The sequence below is a fragment of the Neovison vison genome, chromosome 11, assembly GCF_020171115.1.
Source record: "Neovison vison isolate M4711 chromosome 11, ASM_NN_V1, whole genome shotgun sequence".
Classification (NCBI taxonomy): domain Eukaryota; kingdom Metazoa; phylum Chordata; class Mammalia; order Carnivora; family Mustelidae; genus Neogale; species Neogale vison.
Window position 1 is genome coordinate 28,775,001 of NC_058101.1, and position 18,637 is coordinate 28,793,637.

The window sequence follows — 18,637 nt, forward strand, 5'->3', positions numbered from 1 at the left end:
GTTTCTCCCATTGACTACATCTTATTTAACTTTTGTTCACTAATACCCAGGAAACTGACATTGGTATAAAGTGTATCTAGCTCTCTGTAATTCTATTACCTGTGAAGATTCACATAACCACCACTACAAGATACAGAACTATTCCACCACTGCAAAGATCTGCCTTGTGCTACTTCTTTCTAAACAATAATACTCAATTCCTCCCCTCAATCACCAACTCCTGGCATCGACTAACTTATTCTTCAATCTCTATAATTTTGTTATTTCAGGCATATTATATAAATAGAATCATACAGTGTATTCTTTTATGATGGGCTTTTATCCCCCCACTCACATAATGGCCTTGCGAGCCATTCAAGTTGTTGCATGTATCAATAGTTCATTACTTTTTGTTGGGCTAGTGTTCCATATTACAAAATATACTAGTTTGTTTAACCATTCGCCTATTATGGGGTATTTCAGTTGTTTTCAGTTTTTGGCTCTTTCCTATGAATTTCTAAATATGTTAATTATAGTTATTATTAATTGTGGTCCTTACCTTTTAAGCCAACATCAAGACTTTCGCAGTTTGTTTCTAGTGACTAATTTTTTTCTCTTGAGCATGTTTTCCTGTTTTTCCTCATGCATGGTAATTTTTTTAATATATTAAATGTAATATATTTTCCTGATGAATGTTGGGTTTTGTTTTAATGGACAGTTAAATTACTAATAGGTCACCCAGAATGTGTAGTGCCTTGGTTTTATGTGTAGTTAGGTTGAGTCTATTTTAGTTTTTCCTTGACTCAAGGAGAATCCCTTATTTTTGTTCTTTTTAAAACTTTCAGCTATTTTTCCTTTCCAGACTTCTTAGTATTTTGTACATTTGTAGTTCAGGGATCAACCATGGATTTGTAGGAAGTTTATATTCAGGTTCTGAGTTTCTCTTGTGGTTTGCTTTCTAAGATTTTAGGAACTCTGGGAGTTTCAAATTCCAAGTTCTGAATCATCAAACCAATAAAACTATAGTTTTTTTGTTTTTGATTTTTTGGTTTTTTTCCTGAAGTTCTGCTGCCCCACATCCCCAGACTGGTGGGGAGAGGCCTCAGGGCAAAGATGTAAATAGAGATTTAACAGAGGGTCATTCTCTTCCTTTGAGGGTTGATTCTCTTTTAGTTTTTGCTTGGTTTCAGTTATTCTTTTATGTTCTCAAGCATATTTTAATAGATTTTTGCTCAAGGTTTATAATTTTTAATCCACAGGAAGGTTAGTCCAATATAAACTACTTTTTCATGTCTTAACATGATGTGTTTATTAATTTTGGCATAATTTTGTCTCTTTGTGTTTCTGTAAAAAGCATTTGTGGAGGTTTTAGTCTAGGTGTCTATGGATAAAAATGCATTTTTATCTTCTTTAAATGTTTCATCTCCTGGAAATTGGTGGATTTTTCTGTGCTTTCTACTGGGATTAAAATTTAAAGTGTCAAATTTACCTGGGTTAAGAGTTTCCTGATTTGAGATCTAGTGAAATCTTACTATGTTTGAATCCAATTTTAGTCAAAAAGCCTGCTTATCAGTTAGACAGACACATTTTACTTATTTATTTTCTAGTCACTAAGTCCTCTTCAGAGCTATATATACTATACCTCTCAGTATGTTGTGACATACAAGGCTTTCCTTTTGCTGTTATGTGTCCCATGGCACCTTAGAAAAGTTCTTTGATATCCTGGGGTGGAATCAAGGCAATAGTCACAGAGTTTGGTTAAAGTTTGTTTTATGATCTTTTTAAATGATCTGAAAGAATTGATTTCAGTTTGCTTGGGCTTTCCATTTAATCACCTTTCTAGCGTGCATTGCTTTCTGAGCCAGTTGAAAGACCACGTATTCTCCTTGATACCTTTCCAAATTCTACCTATCTTTGAGTGCCCATCCAGTTCATATCTTTGGATTTTCCTACCAGTGAACCTATGCTACTTTATTTATGTAGGTCTTTCTCCATGATATATCAATTAACACACATTTCTAGCCAGGGCTAGCTTTGGTTTAGAAGGCAATTGAGATTGGAATGGGAACAGAAAAGAGGTAGCCTTAAAAACTTCTACTAAACATACTTTTAAAGCTGGTATGGTTACAAACCGAAAACAAGAAGTCTTTTCCTTTCAGATATGCTCCTCAAAGTAGGTGATGTCCTGTTTCATTTTATAGTCCAATCACCTCCTATAATTTTCTTTTCCAGAAAGATCAGAAGATTCTTGAGGGCAAGTATCATGCATCCTCCTTCTTCCATAGAATCTAGCATAATTTTTCACATAAGAGTAAAAATTTATTTGAATGAGTTATTTTGGATTTTGACCATTTGGCTGAATATGTTTGGTATTTTGCCCATAATTTTCTAGTTACTTGGCAGTGTTTGTCCAGTTTTGGTATCCTACTAAAGAGCATGAAGATACATCTTGAAGATTTATAGCTTGGCTTCTGCCTGATTCTCCAACCACTTCTCATACTACATTTCCTCCCTCACTTGCTATGCACTTGCTACACTAGTCTTCTCTTGGTACTTTCCCACATCAAGCAATTCCTTCCTCAGAATCTCTGTCACTCGTCATTTTCTCTGCCTGAAATGGGCATGGCATGGTGACTGCTGCTCATCGCTGAGGTCTCAGATCAAGTGGTAATGTCCTCAGAAAAGTTTTCCTGATCACCTGTTCTTCATTCCTTGTTCCCTTGAATCTTATCCAAATTATTTATTCACCCATCACTCTGTTTTACTTTCTTCATAGCACTTACTACAACCTCGAATTATTCTCTGAATACGTTTACATGTTTATTGCCTCTCTTCCCACAGTAGAATCTAAATTCTATGAGAGACAGCAACTTTGTCTCCTTCAGAGAAGTAGTCGCAATGTTCAGAACAGTAGCTAGACCAGTGACTATTTGAGTTGTCATTTGTGTGCCATCTTGAAAATAATTTATAGTGGATATGGCATTTCAATGTAAGTAATTTTAAGTTGATTTCAGTGAAACATGGCATAGAAGCAGAAGCAAAAGAGATGTTCTCAAAGAATAAAAAAGGCATTAATTTTAATTAATTCTACCCAGCATAAGCACAGGTCAAAAGATCTACCAATGAAAAGCAAAAGAAAAATAGTGACAATGTCTTTTATATAATGGTAAGAGCTAGGTAGCTATAATGATACTGAGCACTCACTATGTTCCAGGTATTGTTACAAGTATAAGGCTCTTCAAAAACTCATCTAGTCCTTAAAACAACTCTGTGAAGTAGGTGTACTATAATAATCTCCATTTTATGGATGAGGACCTGAGGACAGAGGTAACATGAGTCACATAGGTTGATTGGCCTGATGTTATAAAGCCAGGAAATAGCAGAGCTGGGCAGTTTCATTCCAGTCTGTGGTGATAACCACTGGGCCATATTTCTTTATTTCCACTTAGAACAGAATTGAGTCACTTCAGTTCTCTCATTTATTTATCAAGCAAATCTGGCATTATTCTTCTGCATACAGTTTACAACTATATAGTTCAGAATAAGAGATAATGGACTTGGGGTTGAGTTTTAGGTCCAGGTATGTTATTAATCTATGTTAATTCAACCTAACTACTTCAATCCTCAGTTCTCAAATATATAAAAGGGAGGAGATGTTTGAGCTGTATTAAAGAAAAATTACTTTTTTCCCTTGTTATGGGAGCCTTGAGCGCCATGCTGCTGACACATTTTGGAAGAATATTGTTAGGAATATTTAATATGTTACCTGAACTTTATTCATCTCCAGTTTGTTCTTCTCATTGGCGCTCTGGTCTTGTTTGCTGGCTCCCTTCTTCTGAGGGCCTTTTCCAAAGAAGATGTAATTTACAAAGGCATATTCCAGCAGAGCCAGGAACACAAACACAAAGCAACCCATCAGGTAAATATCAATCGCTTTGACATAAGGGATCTTTGGCAAGGTCTCCCTGAGGTGGGTGCTGATGGTTGTCATTGTCAGCACAGTGGTGATTCCTATGGAAGAGAAAGACATGGCTGACTGAAGGCACTCATTAAGCTGCCCTTTAAAGACTGAGAAGACAGATGCAATTTCCTTATTGGTGCCCCAGACTGATGGCAGTAATGCCATGAACCATTGGGCAAAAAGAGTAGACATTTTGAAAGACAAAGTTGCAGACTCCCCATACAGTCCATGAACAAATCATAAAACAGGATGTACCATTAATGGAAGGTTGGAAAGCATTTTTTTAAAAATAATGCACATGGGCAAAAAAAAAAAAAAGTAAATGGGAAGGTATCTCAAAATCCCATTGATATGTTTACTGTCTATTGTCAAAATGTTTGTCATTCTGTTACATACCACAACTTCTTTCTTCTCTCAGCATCTCCCTCATTTTCCTACTAAACCTGTTCTTGTGACACTAATGCCTACGACAGCCACTACCAAACTGAAAGCTGGTTACCAGTTTGAGGAGAGCTACCTCATTCCATATATCTAGAATACCCAGGCCACAAGGTCAGTATTACAGATTATTACACTGATAATTTATCATTCATAGTGAGACAATTCTAAAAGAAGAAATGTGTAAGAAAGTTCATGATTTGCATCAGTAACTTGATTTATGTCATTTTGAGATATAATCTTGTTGCTTTCACTTTTCAAATATTACCTCTACTTGAGTCAAGAGTCAAGAATGAACTAGTCCCCTGGAATCAAGAAAAGACTTCCTGAGAAATTCAACTTGGATTTGTGAAGAAGAGTAAAACTGTAAACTTTCAAAAGGAAAATTCTGTTTTTGTCTACTTTGTTGAAAACAGCTTTCTTGGGGTACGTGGGTGGCTCAGTGGGTTATGTTTCTGCCTTCAGCTTAGGTCATGATCTCAGGGTCCTGCGATCGAGCCCTGCCTTGGGCTCTTTGCTCAGCAGGGAGCCTGCTTCCCCCCCCCCGCCCCCGCTTACTTGTGATCTCTCTTTCTGTTAAATAAATAAATAAAAATCTTTTGAAAAAACTAGCTTTCTTAACCATATAATGTTTGCATGGCCGAATAAAAAATATTTGGTGTTGATGACAGTGATGATGAAATGTAATTGAGAAAAACAAGAAGTGAAAGGAAAGTTAGAACCTAATGTAGATAATTTATGCTGTATGTTTATATCTAATATAGATAATTCATACTAATATTACACATTTATATAGCATATTACACTTTTAAACACAGTTATGCATTATCTTATATGACTGTCATAATAGCTTGCTGAGTACAATAGGGCAGGTATAGCTGAATAAACAGAAACTCTGAGATTATTTTGCTGTAGATGACCTAGCTAGGGGCAAAAAAGCAAGGCGGTGTTAAACAAAGGCATTTAAAATAAAAGCAAAGAGAGGAGAAGATAAAACCTGAAATTTGATGAGAGTCCTTAAAAATAAAGACAGGAAGGAAATGTTAAAATGAATGTTAAAGACAAAGGACAGCTGGCAAAGAGAATGGGAGGTAGAAAATGAAAAGGGGAAAAAAAAGAGTTTAGCACTCATTTACCTGTCAGATTATTCTAGACAAATTTCCTGATTTGACTATTTAACTTTTAGGAGAACAGATAAAATAGGAAGTCAGGATTGCCATACAGAAAGTTAAAATGGTTCAGATCGGTGATGAATTCAAATATGCAGCACTCTTATGAAATGCCTTCATGAATGGTCTTACTTATTTCTTTCAATAACATTTTAAATTTTGCCCAATATAATTCTAGCTAATGTTCTTAGTAGAAATAGTTCATTTACAAATCCACCAATCACACTTCTGTTTCTACTCCTTGGTTTAAATTTTTAGGCAAGAAGGATTAGTAACTAAATGTCTTTTTTCCTTAGTTAAGTTTTAAATAGCACCGATTTTACATTTTAAAGAAAGGATTAAGTCAGCATTTTTATGTGACGACATCTCTAATCAAAATATCATGAGCTTTGAGGACAGACGTGTGAAGAGAACCACAATTCATGACCTTGATAGTTATTATTTCCTGCTGTGGACATCATCCACTGTTTTTTCCTTAACCCTGTTATACACGTACTCATGTTTGTAGTCAAATAATATGTGCAGATTCATACTCTGATGGGACAAACTATTGGTTGGCTTTCCTTAGTTTTGGAACGTTCAAAGGTTGAGAAGGGGCTGCCAGAACTTGACTTTGTGAGCCATTAGAAATTACTCAACCATTAGAAATTAGCTGTAGAGATGACAATTAGTCTAGGTGTGAAAGCGTGGGCTGAGCATCTAACCCAATTGAGCTATCTCAAAAGAAGTGATGTGGATGTCAGCTTAGCTGGAAATGATGCTGTTATGTATTTGGGGTGTGGGTTATGTGTGTGTGTGTGTGTGTGTGTGTGTGTGCTCACAAGTACCCATCCATGAGAATAAGTACTAGAAAATGATAACTGAAGGGGTTCTAAGATCAAATAATGAAGCAGACCCACACATGCTCAGATTCATCAAACAGACCTCTCGTATTCTAACTTTCCAAGGAGCCCTTTAAAGTCTCCAATATAGCCTTTCAGCTTGCAACAATTACTCAACCATGGCAAGATTAATTTTGTATTTTGTTCCCTAAGGAAGGAAACCATTTTTATTTCATCCTGATCACAGATCATTAACCCAGTTGATGAATGTCTGTGCCTTATTCAAGTGTGATGAGCTACATTTAACGGAAACTCAGATCCCCATGAGTTAACTTCAGTTAATGTTTTAAAGATAGTATTGCCCAACAATTTAATAGCTTGTTAATAGTCACAAGGTTTAGCTTTACCAAATCCATTTGAGAATAACGAATTGTAAATGTTCTTCACTGTAAAAAGCAGGGACCAAGGAGGAAATCATCACAAAGTTGGTAAAAATTGGTGTAATGAGAATTTAAATAGATTCTAAGAAGCACTGATATGGTTAGTATTGATTAGTATTGAGTATATTCCAAGATTTTTTTTTTAAATGCTAAAAAGATATTGCATTGTAAAACATTCATCCTAAAAATGCTTACCCTTAGATGCTTTACTATCAAGGACTATTATGGTAATCTCGTTCTTTGACTTGCTCTGAGAGAAGCCCTTGCCTATATTTTCTATCATTGGTTGGTTGGTTGAAGCTAAATCCTACCAGCTCTGCAGTGTTGGGAATGCATTACCTAGTGCAACTCTGGCTGCAGATGCATCGTAGTTGATCCAAAAAGACACCCAGGACAGAATTGTAATCAATGTGGAAGGCATGTAGGTTTGCAAAATGAAGTAACCAATGTTTCTCTTGAGACGAAAACTTAGTGACAGTCGTGGATATGCCCCTGAGTTTAAAAAAAAAAAAAAGAAAAGAAAAGAAAGGAAAAAGAGAAAAGAAAAAAAGAAAAGAAAGGAAAGGAAAAAGAAAAAAGAAAAAAAATCAGATCTCCATTTGGTAGGAATCATCTTCTTTAATTTCACAGTACCCCTGGTTCATTTTGGGGGAAATATCCTCACCAGTTGTGAACTCCACTTTCTTGGATACCATCTTGTAGTCGACAATTGAAAACTGAGGAAGCTCAATTTTATTAACTCCTGTTACTGCTCCCTCTCCTCCATTCCAGTAAAACTCAATGTCATCAGTGGTATAGCCATCTGAAACCAAGAAATATAGCATAGTTAAACAGAGCTTCTTTGGTCCAGAAATTCATTTTGAAGACAGTTCGGGAGCTGGAGAGGAAATCCCCAGCAAGTGGTGGTAAGATGACAATGCTTTCTATCTGGATGGCATATAGGTCTCACAATGAGCACTATTCCTGACGGGCTGGTTGTGGCTGTGGTGATAAGACGGATGTATCCAACTTTATTGGACATAAACTCTGTGATCATTCAGTAATATCTGTTATCACTGCTCCATAGTTATTTCGTTTGCATCTACTAATGGGAACTCTTTGGTTAGATAACAGGATAGCTAGGGGTGCCTGGGGGTAGCTCAGTTGGTTAAATGCCTGACTCTTGATTTTGACTCAGGTCATGATCTCAGTGTCAAGATAAAACGCCACATTTGGCCCCACACTGAGTGGGGCGTCTGTTTGGGATTCTTTCCCTCTGCCCCTCCACCTGCTTACACGCATTCTCCCTCTCTCTAAGGTAAATTAGAAAAGAAAGAAGGATAATTGGATTCTAGTACCTTGAGCATAGATTTTTATTATGCATCATATAACAACAATAAGTAATAATCATTGAGCACATACTTATTAAAAGGGAAACAGGAAGGATAAAAAAATGAAGTATAATGAAAGACCAAATTTGTATGTACTTATTATATGATCAAGACATTTAAAAAAAGAAATACACATTTCTTTTAGAAAATTAGATAAACTTCCATTCATGTATTTTTATTATATCTAATATATAGGGGATAAATTAAGAACTACATGAATTTTTTCACTAAATTTTAAGAATTGAATTATAGTTCATATACAATATTACATTAGCTTAGGGTGATCAGTGATTCTATACATTATGATTTTTCACTGCAGCAAGTGTAGAAAAACTATGAATTCTTGATAGTAACTTTATAGCTTAATATTTATGAAGGTGAGCTTTTCTTAATTTAAGAGGAATGTGTAGAGGATTGTAGATTGCATTAGAAAGGTCTAGCCTTTCCACTTCTATTCCCACTTGCCAGGAGTTTAGCTAGGTTATTTTCATATAAAAGATTAACTTGTATAAAAACAATGTACAGGGGTGCCTGGGTGGCTCAGTGGGTTAAAGCTTCTGCCTTCAGCTCAGGTCATGAACCCAGAGTCCTGGGATGGAGTCCCACATTGGGCTCTCTGCTCAGCTTCCCTGGCCCCTGCTCTGCTTGCCCCTCTGCCTACTTGTGATCTCTGTCTGTCAAATAAATAAATAAAATCTTAAAAAAAATAAAAACAATGTATGGATATATTTAAAAATCTAAAAGTCATTTAAGGCATATGGAAGGGTATATTTGTTTCTTTCTATTTGGTAGAGACAAATAAGATAGTCCTAAGTTCACTTTCTATTTATATTCACCTCAAATAAAAAAGCATCAAATCTTTTTTCCATTAGAATGACTAGGGCTTGTGTTTCAAAGATAACCATATAATGTAGTAAACATTATGCTGACCTACTTTTGATTAAAGTCAGTAATGTATTTTTAAAGAGATTTAGCAAAACCCAATATATTTAAACTTTAGAAGTGCAGTGCCAGGTGCCAAAGGATCACCATCAACATAACACTGCAAGAATGTAAAAAACTTTAAGCTTTGGGTTTTTTTTTTTGAAGGGAAATAAACCTGTCTTAACTTTATCACTTTAAAATTCCCTAACTTGTCTTCAAAAAGCTCTTTTTTGAATTCTTATTCCTTAACTCATTGAACCCACAACTCTTTTATATTTGTTACTTTTGCCACTCTATGGAGGTTATTATTTACTGTAGTATGTTTCAACATATCTTGTTTTATTTCTTTTTAAGCCATTTCCTTCTAGGTCCAAGAACTTGCCTTTTTTTGAAATGGCAATCTTCCAAGTGCAGACACAGAAATAGATGATATTTACTTTTAACTATAATTCCTGGTGTCAGAGAGGCCGTGAAACCTTCTTTACCTGCTGGTTTAGAATGATCTATATCTTACTGGCATATTGACTTATTGGTATATTGGAGATCTGTACCAAATTCAGGTATGGGTCTATAAAACTGTGATTCTTTTTTTTTTTTTTAAGATCTTATTTATTTGACTCAGAGAGAGACAGAGAGAGAGGGAACACTAGCAGAGGGAATGAGAGAGAGGGGGAAGCAGTCTCCCTGCTCAGCAGGTCCTAGGACCCTGGGATCATGATCTGAGGCAAAGGCAGACACTTAACCACTGAGCCACCCAGGTACCCCTATAAAATTGTGATTCTTAACATTATTTTGAGAATCTGATAAAAACTTCTGAACTCAAGAGACTGAGAAGACAACCCACAGACTGGGTGAAAAATATTTGTAAAAGACATATCTGATAAAGGACTGCTATCCAAAATACACAAAGAGCACTTAAAACTCAACAATAAGAAAACGAGCAACCTGATTAGAAAATGGGCCAGACACCTCACCAAAGAACATACACAAATGGAAAACAAGCATATGAAAAGATGCTCAATATTATATATTTTCAGGGAAATGGAAATCAAAACAATAGTAGTAAGATACCACTACACATCTATAGGAATGGATTAACGTCTGGAATACTAACACCACCAAATACTGGTGAGGACGTGACACAATGGGTACTCACATTCATTGCTGGTGGGAATTAAAATTATACAGCCACTGTGGAAGACAGTTTTGCGGTTTCTTGAAAAACTAAACATCCTTTTACCATGTGATCAAGTAATCAATTGTGCTCCACAGTGATTACCCAAAGGAGCTGAAAACTTTTAATCATACAAAAACCTGCATGCATATGTTTAGAGAAGCTTTATTCATAATTGCACAAACTCAGAAACAACCAAAACATCTGTCTTTTTGTAGGTGTATGGATAAATAAACTGTGGTACCTTTAGATAATTGAATATTATGCAGCAAAAAGAAATGGCTGTCAAGCCAGGAAAATACATGGAGAAAACTTACATGCATATTACTAAGTTAAAGAAGTCAGTCTGAAAAGGCCACATCCTGTATGATTCTAACTATGTGACATTTAAGAAAAGAGAAAACTATGGAGATAATAGAAAGATCAGTGATTGACAGGGGTTGAGGGTGTGGAGGGATGAATAGGCAGAGCACAGAGGACTTTAGGACAGTGAAAATACCGTGTATGAAACTATAATGGTGGAAACATGTCATTATACATTTGTCCAAATCCACAGAATGCTCAACACCAAGAAGGAATCCAATGGTAAACTATGGACTTGGGGTGATTATGATGTGTCCATGTAGATTCATCAGTTGTAACTAATGCACCAGTCAGGCGTAGGATGTTGATAATGGGGAAGCTGTGTAGGGACAGGGGCAGAGCTATATGAGACATCTCTGTATCTTCCTCTTAATTTTGCTGTGAAAATAAAATTGCTCTAAGAAAGTAATTTCTTTTAAAAAAACTTTCCCAAAACTCCACAGAAACACGCACATACATATGTGTAGATAGATAAATACATAAATAAATATAATTTGATGGTAATTTCAGAGGATCATGGATCCCCCTGGATCCCATTTACAGGTTTTATTTATTTGTTTGTTTGTTTATTTATTGATTGTGGTTTATTTATTTATTTACTTTTTCAATGTTCCAGAATTCATTGTTCATGCACCACACCCAGTGCTTCATGCATGTGCCCTCCTTAATACCCACTACCAGGCTCACCCAACCCTCCACACCCCTCCCCTTCAAAACCTTCAGTTTGCTTCTCAGAAACCATAGTCTCTTCATGGTTCATCTCCCTCTCTGATTTCTCCCTTCTCCTCTCCAGCTCCCAATGTCCTCCATGTTATTCCTTAAGCTCCACTAGTAAGTGAAACCATATGATAATTGACTCACTCTGCTTGACTTATTTCGCTCATCATAATCTCCTCCAGTCTTGTCCATGTTGATACATTTACAGGTTTTAGAATGAGAACCTCTTCTTTGAAGGAAAATGGCTAGTGACAATGTGACAGCTTAAATTCAACCCCGCTGGTCTCCCTTCCACTTCTAATTCAAAGTCCTGCATATAGTAGGATCTGGGGAATGTGAGATTAAGTTAGAAAGCTGGGTATAAGGGCTCTTTGGGCCTACTAAATAAAGGGTACTAACATCCATGTGACTGGAGGAATTGTTTTTTCAGTCCTTTAAGGAGAGGTGTGAGAGTTAAAAAGGTAGGCTCTCTCAGAAAAAGAGATCTCCTCCTGATGTATCAGCAGGAGAATGACAACTTACCAGGAGCTCACCATACTTTCCCCCTAGAATATTGTTTCTATTTATGGTTCTCTGGGCCCAAACCCCAAGTTGTACGTAGGAAAAAACAACAATGCATATGATGGAATCTGATAGTCCTATAGAAGAAAAGCAAGCAGAACAACCAAAGTAGATGACCCCTAGTGAAAAGAACTGTTGGAGGAAGTAGATAATAGTCTGAACTCTTCATTTCCCACCTTACTAGAAATATAGGAACACTTAAGAAAATATATGATTAAGTATATTTGATTAGAGCACAAAAACTTTCCTTGTACTAAAACCCATAGATTTTAATAAAAGATGTTTGAGATAATTGAGAAGATGGTTACTGGTGAGGCCAGATTAATGTCTTAGAAGACAGTTTGAGAGAAATATCTCAGAAGAGAACAAAATTATAGAGTTTTATACAGTATGAAGAAAGCATAATGGCTTTGAAGGACTCATCTAGGAAATCTAATATATAAACAGTAGGCATTCTTTTTTTTTTTTTTTAAGATTTTATTTATTTATTTGACAGAGAGAGATCACAAGCAGGCAGAGAGGCAGAGAGGAGGAAGCAGGATCCCTGCCGAGCAGAGAGCCTGATGTGGGACTCGATCCCAGGACCTGAGATCATGACCTGAGCCGAAGGCAGCGGCCCAACCCACTGAGCCACCCAGGCACCCCAACAGTAGGCATTCTTGAAAGAAGTAGAGGAGCCATATAAATAAAAAGAAGACACAAATTCTCTTGAGCTTAAAGAATAAAGTAGTTAACAAACTAAAGGGTTCATTATATTAAGTAATTGTGATATCATTCCTGAACTCCAAGAGTAAAAGAATAATCTTAGAATTTTCCACATAGGAAGTACAGGGTATTTTCAAAGAAAAACATAATGGGCTTCTTATATGGAAAAGAAAAGCTTATGGAATAACATCTATAGAATATTTAGAGTATAGATAGGCAAAAATGACAGCAAATCTGAGATCCAAGAGTCCCATTCCCTGCCAAAATACTGCTTCTTTCCAGAGACAATATACAAAGATCACAGAACATATCACTCAGGGACCTATTTGAGGAAACTACTCTACAGAAAAATCTGACTAAATAAATGAATCAGGATAGATAAATAACACATAATAAGAGAAGTCACCTTGGAAACAGGAGAATTGTAAAGAATCGTAAGTCTACTTTGGTTAAGTCTGTGCAAACAAATTAGAAAATCTGAATGAAATGCATAATTCTCTTGTAAGAAAAGCATTTTCTAAAGTTCAAATCCAAGGCAGAAGATCAAAATAGCTTGATTTCATTTCCTACAAACAAGCAAGCCCCCACTAGACTCAAATATTTAAGAATTTATAATTCTATTACTACTTAAATAGTTCCAAAGTAATGGCTGAGAATGAATACTTCCAAATTATTTTCATAAAGTAAGTAGAGCATATTATTGAACAAAATCCAGCAGTACCTTAAAAAAATAAAGCACAACTAGTGGCATTTATTCTAAGAGTTCAAAATGTTCAATATTAGAAAATTCCAGTAATATACTCATTATAACAGATTTAGAGAGAAGAAAGTATATTATATACTCAGGTGCCCAAAAGGGCATTTGACAAAATATAATAGCCATTTAATCTTTTAACAAAACAACAACACTCAGTAAGTATGAATAGATGGATACCTCCTTACCTAGTAAGATCTATCTCAGTCTCTATCTCCGTCTCAAAGCCAGCATCGTGTTTATTGTAGAAACACTAGAATATTTCCATAAAGTTACAGGATAAGAGTGTCCACTACCAATACTCTTATTTATTTATTTAACTTCTATCTTATTTTTTCAGTGTTCCAAGATTCATTGTTTATGTACCACACCCAGTGCTCCATGCAGTTCGTGCCCTCCTTAATACCCACCAGGGCTCTTATTTAACAGGGCTCTGGAAATACTAACCAATGCATTAAGCAAGAGAAAGAGAATTCAAGTGTAAAGTTGTAAAGCAACTGGTTAAACTATCAATGTTTGCAAATTATACAATTGTATGCTCAGTAAACCCTAAAGAATTAACTGAATAATTATTATAAATAATAGGATTTCGTATGGTAATAGAGTACAAAATTACTATATAGAATTGGGTAGCTTATAGGTATGAAAACAATAATTTATAATATATAGCATATTATATAGTAGAAGAAAAGACTCATTTAAAAATAGAGACAAAATATCTAGTAATAAACTGAAAAATATGCAAGGCATATGCAACATTTAAAACAATCTTTCAGGGCACAAAAGAAGCCTTAAACAAATAAAGAGGCATTTCATGTTTTTGAATAGAAAGACTCAACATCATAAGTTCATTTACAATTTAATGTGATTACCTATAACAATAGGCTTTTTGTTCTGGAAACTGAACAAAATGATTCAAACGTTAAAATAAACAAATCAGACATTCCAAGAAAACGCTAAAAAATAAAAGAGATAAAGGACACCTAGTCCTATTGGTGTAAAAGGTACTAACAACCTTCAAATTTGATAATAGTATTATTCTAATGCTGGTAAAGACAGAGAGATCAATGGGCCACAGTTGGAAATTCAAAATCAGAGTCAAAGGAACAGAGGAATTTAGTATATGATGGAACTGGCACCTTGAAAAATTGGGAAAAGGATAGTTTCATAAATTCATAAATCATGTAGAAAAAACAGGGAAGCTACTGGAAAAAATTAGTTTGAACTTGTGTTTCCTTCCATGTATTGCTATTATTATTATTTTAAATTTCATTTTATTTTTTCAGTGTTCCAAGATTCATTGTTTATGCACCACATCCAGTGCTCCATTGCAATCCGTGCCTTCCTTAATACCCATCACCAGGCTCACCCATCTTGGTCCCTTCCAAAACTCTCAGTTTGTTTCTCAGAGTCCACAGTCTCTCAGGGTCCCTCTCCCCCTCAGATTCCCCCAATTCACTTTTCCTTTCAACTTCAAATTAATTGTAATTTTATCTAGAAAATAAAACCATGTATGTATTAGAGGAAAACAAGGGAGAATTCTTTTATAATCCTGGCATTGAGAAGGTTTTTTTAACTGTATTACAACAACCAGAAAACACAAAAAATGACAGTTTTGTCCACATTATAAAAAGAAGTCATGGAAAAACCCCATAAACAACATCAAAAGTGAATAATAAACAAAAAGTAACTGCAGTGGGGGTGCTTGGACGGATCCTTAAGCATCTGCCTTTGGCTCAGGTCATGATCCCCTGCTTCTGGGTCCTCTGGGTCCTCCTCAGAGGGGAGCCTGCTTCTCTCTCTCCCTCTGCCCCTCTTCCACTCGTGTTCCCTCTCTCATTCAGCTCTCTCTCTCAAATAAAAAAATAAAAGCTTTAAAAAAATAATTGTAGTGCCTATTGCAGAGAGGTGTTACATTTCTTAATGTATAGTTTCTTCAAACAAGAAAAGAACCAAAAACCCAATACCAAAATGGAAAAAGGATATTAAAAGACAGTTCATTAAAAAGGGGAAAATGCCCAATCTCAACCATTATAAGACAGATACAGATTAAAACTAAGATTATATATCGAAGCACATTTCTTTGCCTGACAGTTTGACAAAAATCCATAAATTGATAACACACTGCGTTGCTGAGCATGTGGAGAAGCAACTACTGTCATATGTTGCTGGTAATAAATATGTAATTGGGTAAAACACATGTAGAATGCAGTTTGCCTTCTCTATCACAGATATATATGTATGTATCTTTGACTCAGAAATTCCTATTCTAGAAATCTACCCCAATGATTGAATTGCCTAATTGTGAAGAGTGTGTGTACAGAATTATTCATCATAGCACTATCTTTTTTCAAGATTTTATTTATTTATTTGACAGAGAGAGCGCGAGAGCACAAGCAGTGGGGAGGGGCCGGGGGGAGAGGGCGACAGGCTCCCTGCTGAGCAAGAAGCCCACCGCTGGGCTTGATCACAGGATCCTGGGATCTCCACCTGAGCCAAAGTCAGAGGCTTACCTGACTGAGCCACCAAGGTGCACCTATATCACTGTTTCTAATAATGAAATATTTGAAACAATATAAATGCCCCCTAATAGGAGTAATGGTCTAAATTATGGTATGTTAATGTACTGTTGTAAAGTGGAAAAAAGAATGAGGAAGTGCCTACATATAATATGAAAAGCTCTCCAAAACTACCTTTAATGAAAAAAAAAAACCAACCCTAACTAAGTTCAGGTATAGCATGTTAACACGTGTGTGAAAAATACGGGAAAAGCTAAAATATAGTTAAATATACTAGTATATGTCTAAACAAACTCTGGAGGGTCAGATGACAGACTAATACTGATGATTTCCTTTGGGGGCACTAAGTAGAGGGGTGCTAGGGATGGGAGGACAATTTTCACTATAGTTATCTTCATATTTTTTGATTTTTGAATCGTGTATATGTTAAAAAAGCAAAATGCTAAGTTAAAAAAAAAAAGACATGGAGAAGATCTACAATGGGGTTTATTTGAGAAAATTTTACCGGCATAGATGTAGTAGAGTGCAAATTTCCCCCAGTTCTCCTTATCCTTCACCTTAGGCTCCTCAGGGGTAGACTGTGTGTGCTGTAGCCGAGATTCCAACAGAGAGGAGCCCGGCCTTGTAATACTTGACTTCCTACAGGATGGCTAAACATTTGTATCTGACTAGGGGACTGTGACAATGGAAGGTCCTGGTGGAGGAAGTGGCCTGGTTATACAGGCATAGCCTTCGGAACCCAGCAGCTGGGATCAGCCTGTGTTCTCTCAGGTGAACTGAGATCTGCTGAGTCTGCTGTCTGCCAGGAAGGAGGAAATGAGATTCCAGGATCATCTGGACCTGTCTCTCTTCAGGGCCATAAAAGTGCCTTCCATCCACACAGAGTCAGATCAGTTAAAAATTTCACAATGCCCCTGAGATGCAAACAAACCGATGGGCTTGGAAGAAGGAGAAGTACTGATGTTAGGCCTAGGAAAATTTCTCCCATACATCTTTGTTATGGGATGAAAAATGTCTCAGCAGCATCCATTCAGGAAGGTGGTATGAGAGGTAAGCTTTTTCAAAATGATAGATGGAATCAAAATACGTACAATTTAAAATTATTCTTAAATTAAAATAAACAATTTTATAAAATTTTATAAATTTTTTTAAAATAAATTTTTTAAAAATTATTTTATAAAAAATTTATGAAAAAATTATTTAAAAATTTTATAAAAAATAAATAATAAAAATAAACCTAAATAAATAAAAAATAAATTAAATTTAAAAAAATTTTTAAAAGAAGCCAAGACAATATACCCCAAGTTTAAAGCTCTCTTCTTGTCTGACTTGATCCGAATGTGGGGTTTAGACTAGCATATCTCAGGGGCACCTGGGTGGCTCAGTGGGTTAGACTAGCATATCTCGTACCCTTTGCTTACCTTTATATGGGGCCAGAGTGATTTTCATTCAGAAAGATTCTTGTTAGGCTTCTTACATTTCCCAAACAGACACTGTCCTGTTCTGAGCTAGACTACACATGATTATACTTCTAGTTGGCAACATAGAGTATTTGAACTATAAGTATTTGTTAGGGAGCAAGTTCTTAAACCTAGTATGTAGAGATTCTCTTGAAGAGACACACTATTTATAGGTCAAAGCCTGAACAAAAACCCTTGGCCTTGTCCCATTTTGGGGATGGATTCATCTACAGCTTTTGACCTCATTAAGCCTGCATCATTACTCTGTGGCCCTGGGTGGTCAGTTTCTAGTAGGAGTAAAACAGGGCTGATCAGACACAGTTTCTGTGTTAGCGCCTCTGGGCTACTTATCAGAGACACCTGCTTGTTCACTTCCCCTTCCCGAATGCTCTACTGTAAGGTCTTTGCTGACTCTTCTCCCCTGCCATGGACAACACTGGATTCAAACTCTCATCTTCCTGGATACCCATCAGGACCTCTGATGAAGCACAAATACCAACTACCTCTAAACTGGCAAGGCAAATCAATGGAAACTATATCTAACTTTCCAATATACATATTCTGTGTGTCTATTAAGTATCAAGCACTATTCTAGGCATTAAGGATATATAGTGGGTCAGACTTGACACTGTTCTTTAGGATCTCGTGGTCTAATAGCAGGATGAGCAAAATTTTGACCTCAGGAGTTAGGGATGGTTTTGCAGAAGATCTGGCCAGATGGGTGGAGCAGGCCTGCCTGCCAGGGGGAATAAGATATAGAGTGAATAAGATGTAGAGGGAATAACATAACACTAGCATGATGTCAGTGGGAAACTGTGATTTACTTCATAAAATTTACTCAATAAACAACTCAATTCTGGCAGGAAAACTGCAATTTAAAGGGCAAAGTTAAATATATACAAACATTATAAAATCTTCAAAGATTTCAGTATGCGAAGGTAAAAGTGAGATGAGAAGAGTAAAGTGATTGGTAGCCATGATTGAGCGTAGGAAGAAGTGTAGGCAGATACCTAAGGCAACTAGTCATAGCTCTTCCTGCTCCCAGTTGACTTTTATCAACCCAACTATGTGTTTGCCTTGAACAAAGCACAAAACCATGTTGAGTTTTACTTGACTTATTTGTCTTTCTCCTACCAGGCTCTGAGTTCCTTGAGGTCAGGGACTGGTTTTCATTTCTGTTTGTACTCCAGTGTCTAGCCTATGTACCAAGTTTCGAGCATATAGTCAGCAGCTAATACAAATTTGTAGACTCTTGAATTCTTGGTTCTTATCATTAGGATTC

The 18,637-nt window shown here is 36.1% G+C and overlaps 1 protein-coding gene across 1 annotated transcript in view; it reads right to left on the bottom strand.

Moving 5' to 3' along the window:
- GABRB1 (gamma-aminobutyric acid type A receptor subunit beta1) overlaps nt 1–18,637 on the bottom strand; it is a 388,940-nt gene that overhangs the window by 14,002 nt on the left and 356,301 nt on the right. Inside the window, exons 6-8 of the mRNA XM_044226182.1 lie at nt 7,473–7,610; nt 7,148–7,300; nt 3,746–3,990 (exon numbers count right to left, since the gene is read on the bottom strand). Coding sequence (XP_044082117.1) covers nt 3,746–3,990; nt 7,148–7,300; nt 7,473–7,610 — 536 coding nt within the window. The remainder of the gene's footprint in view (nt 1–3,745; nt 3,991–7,147; nt 7,301–7,472; nt 7,611–18,637) is intronic.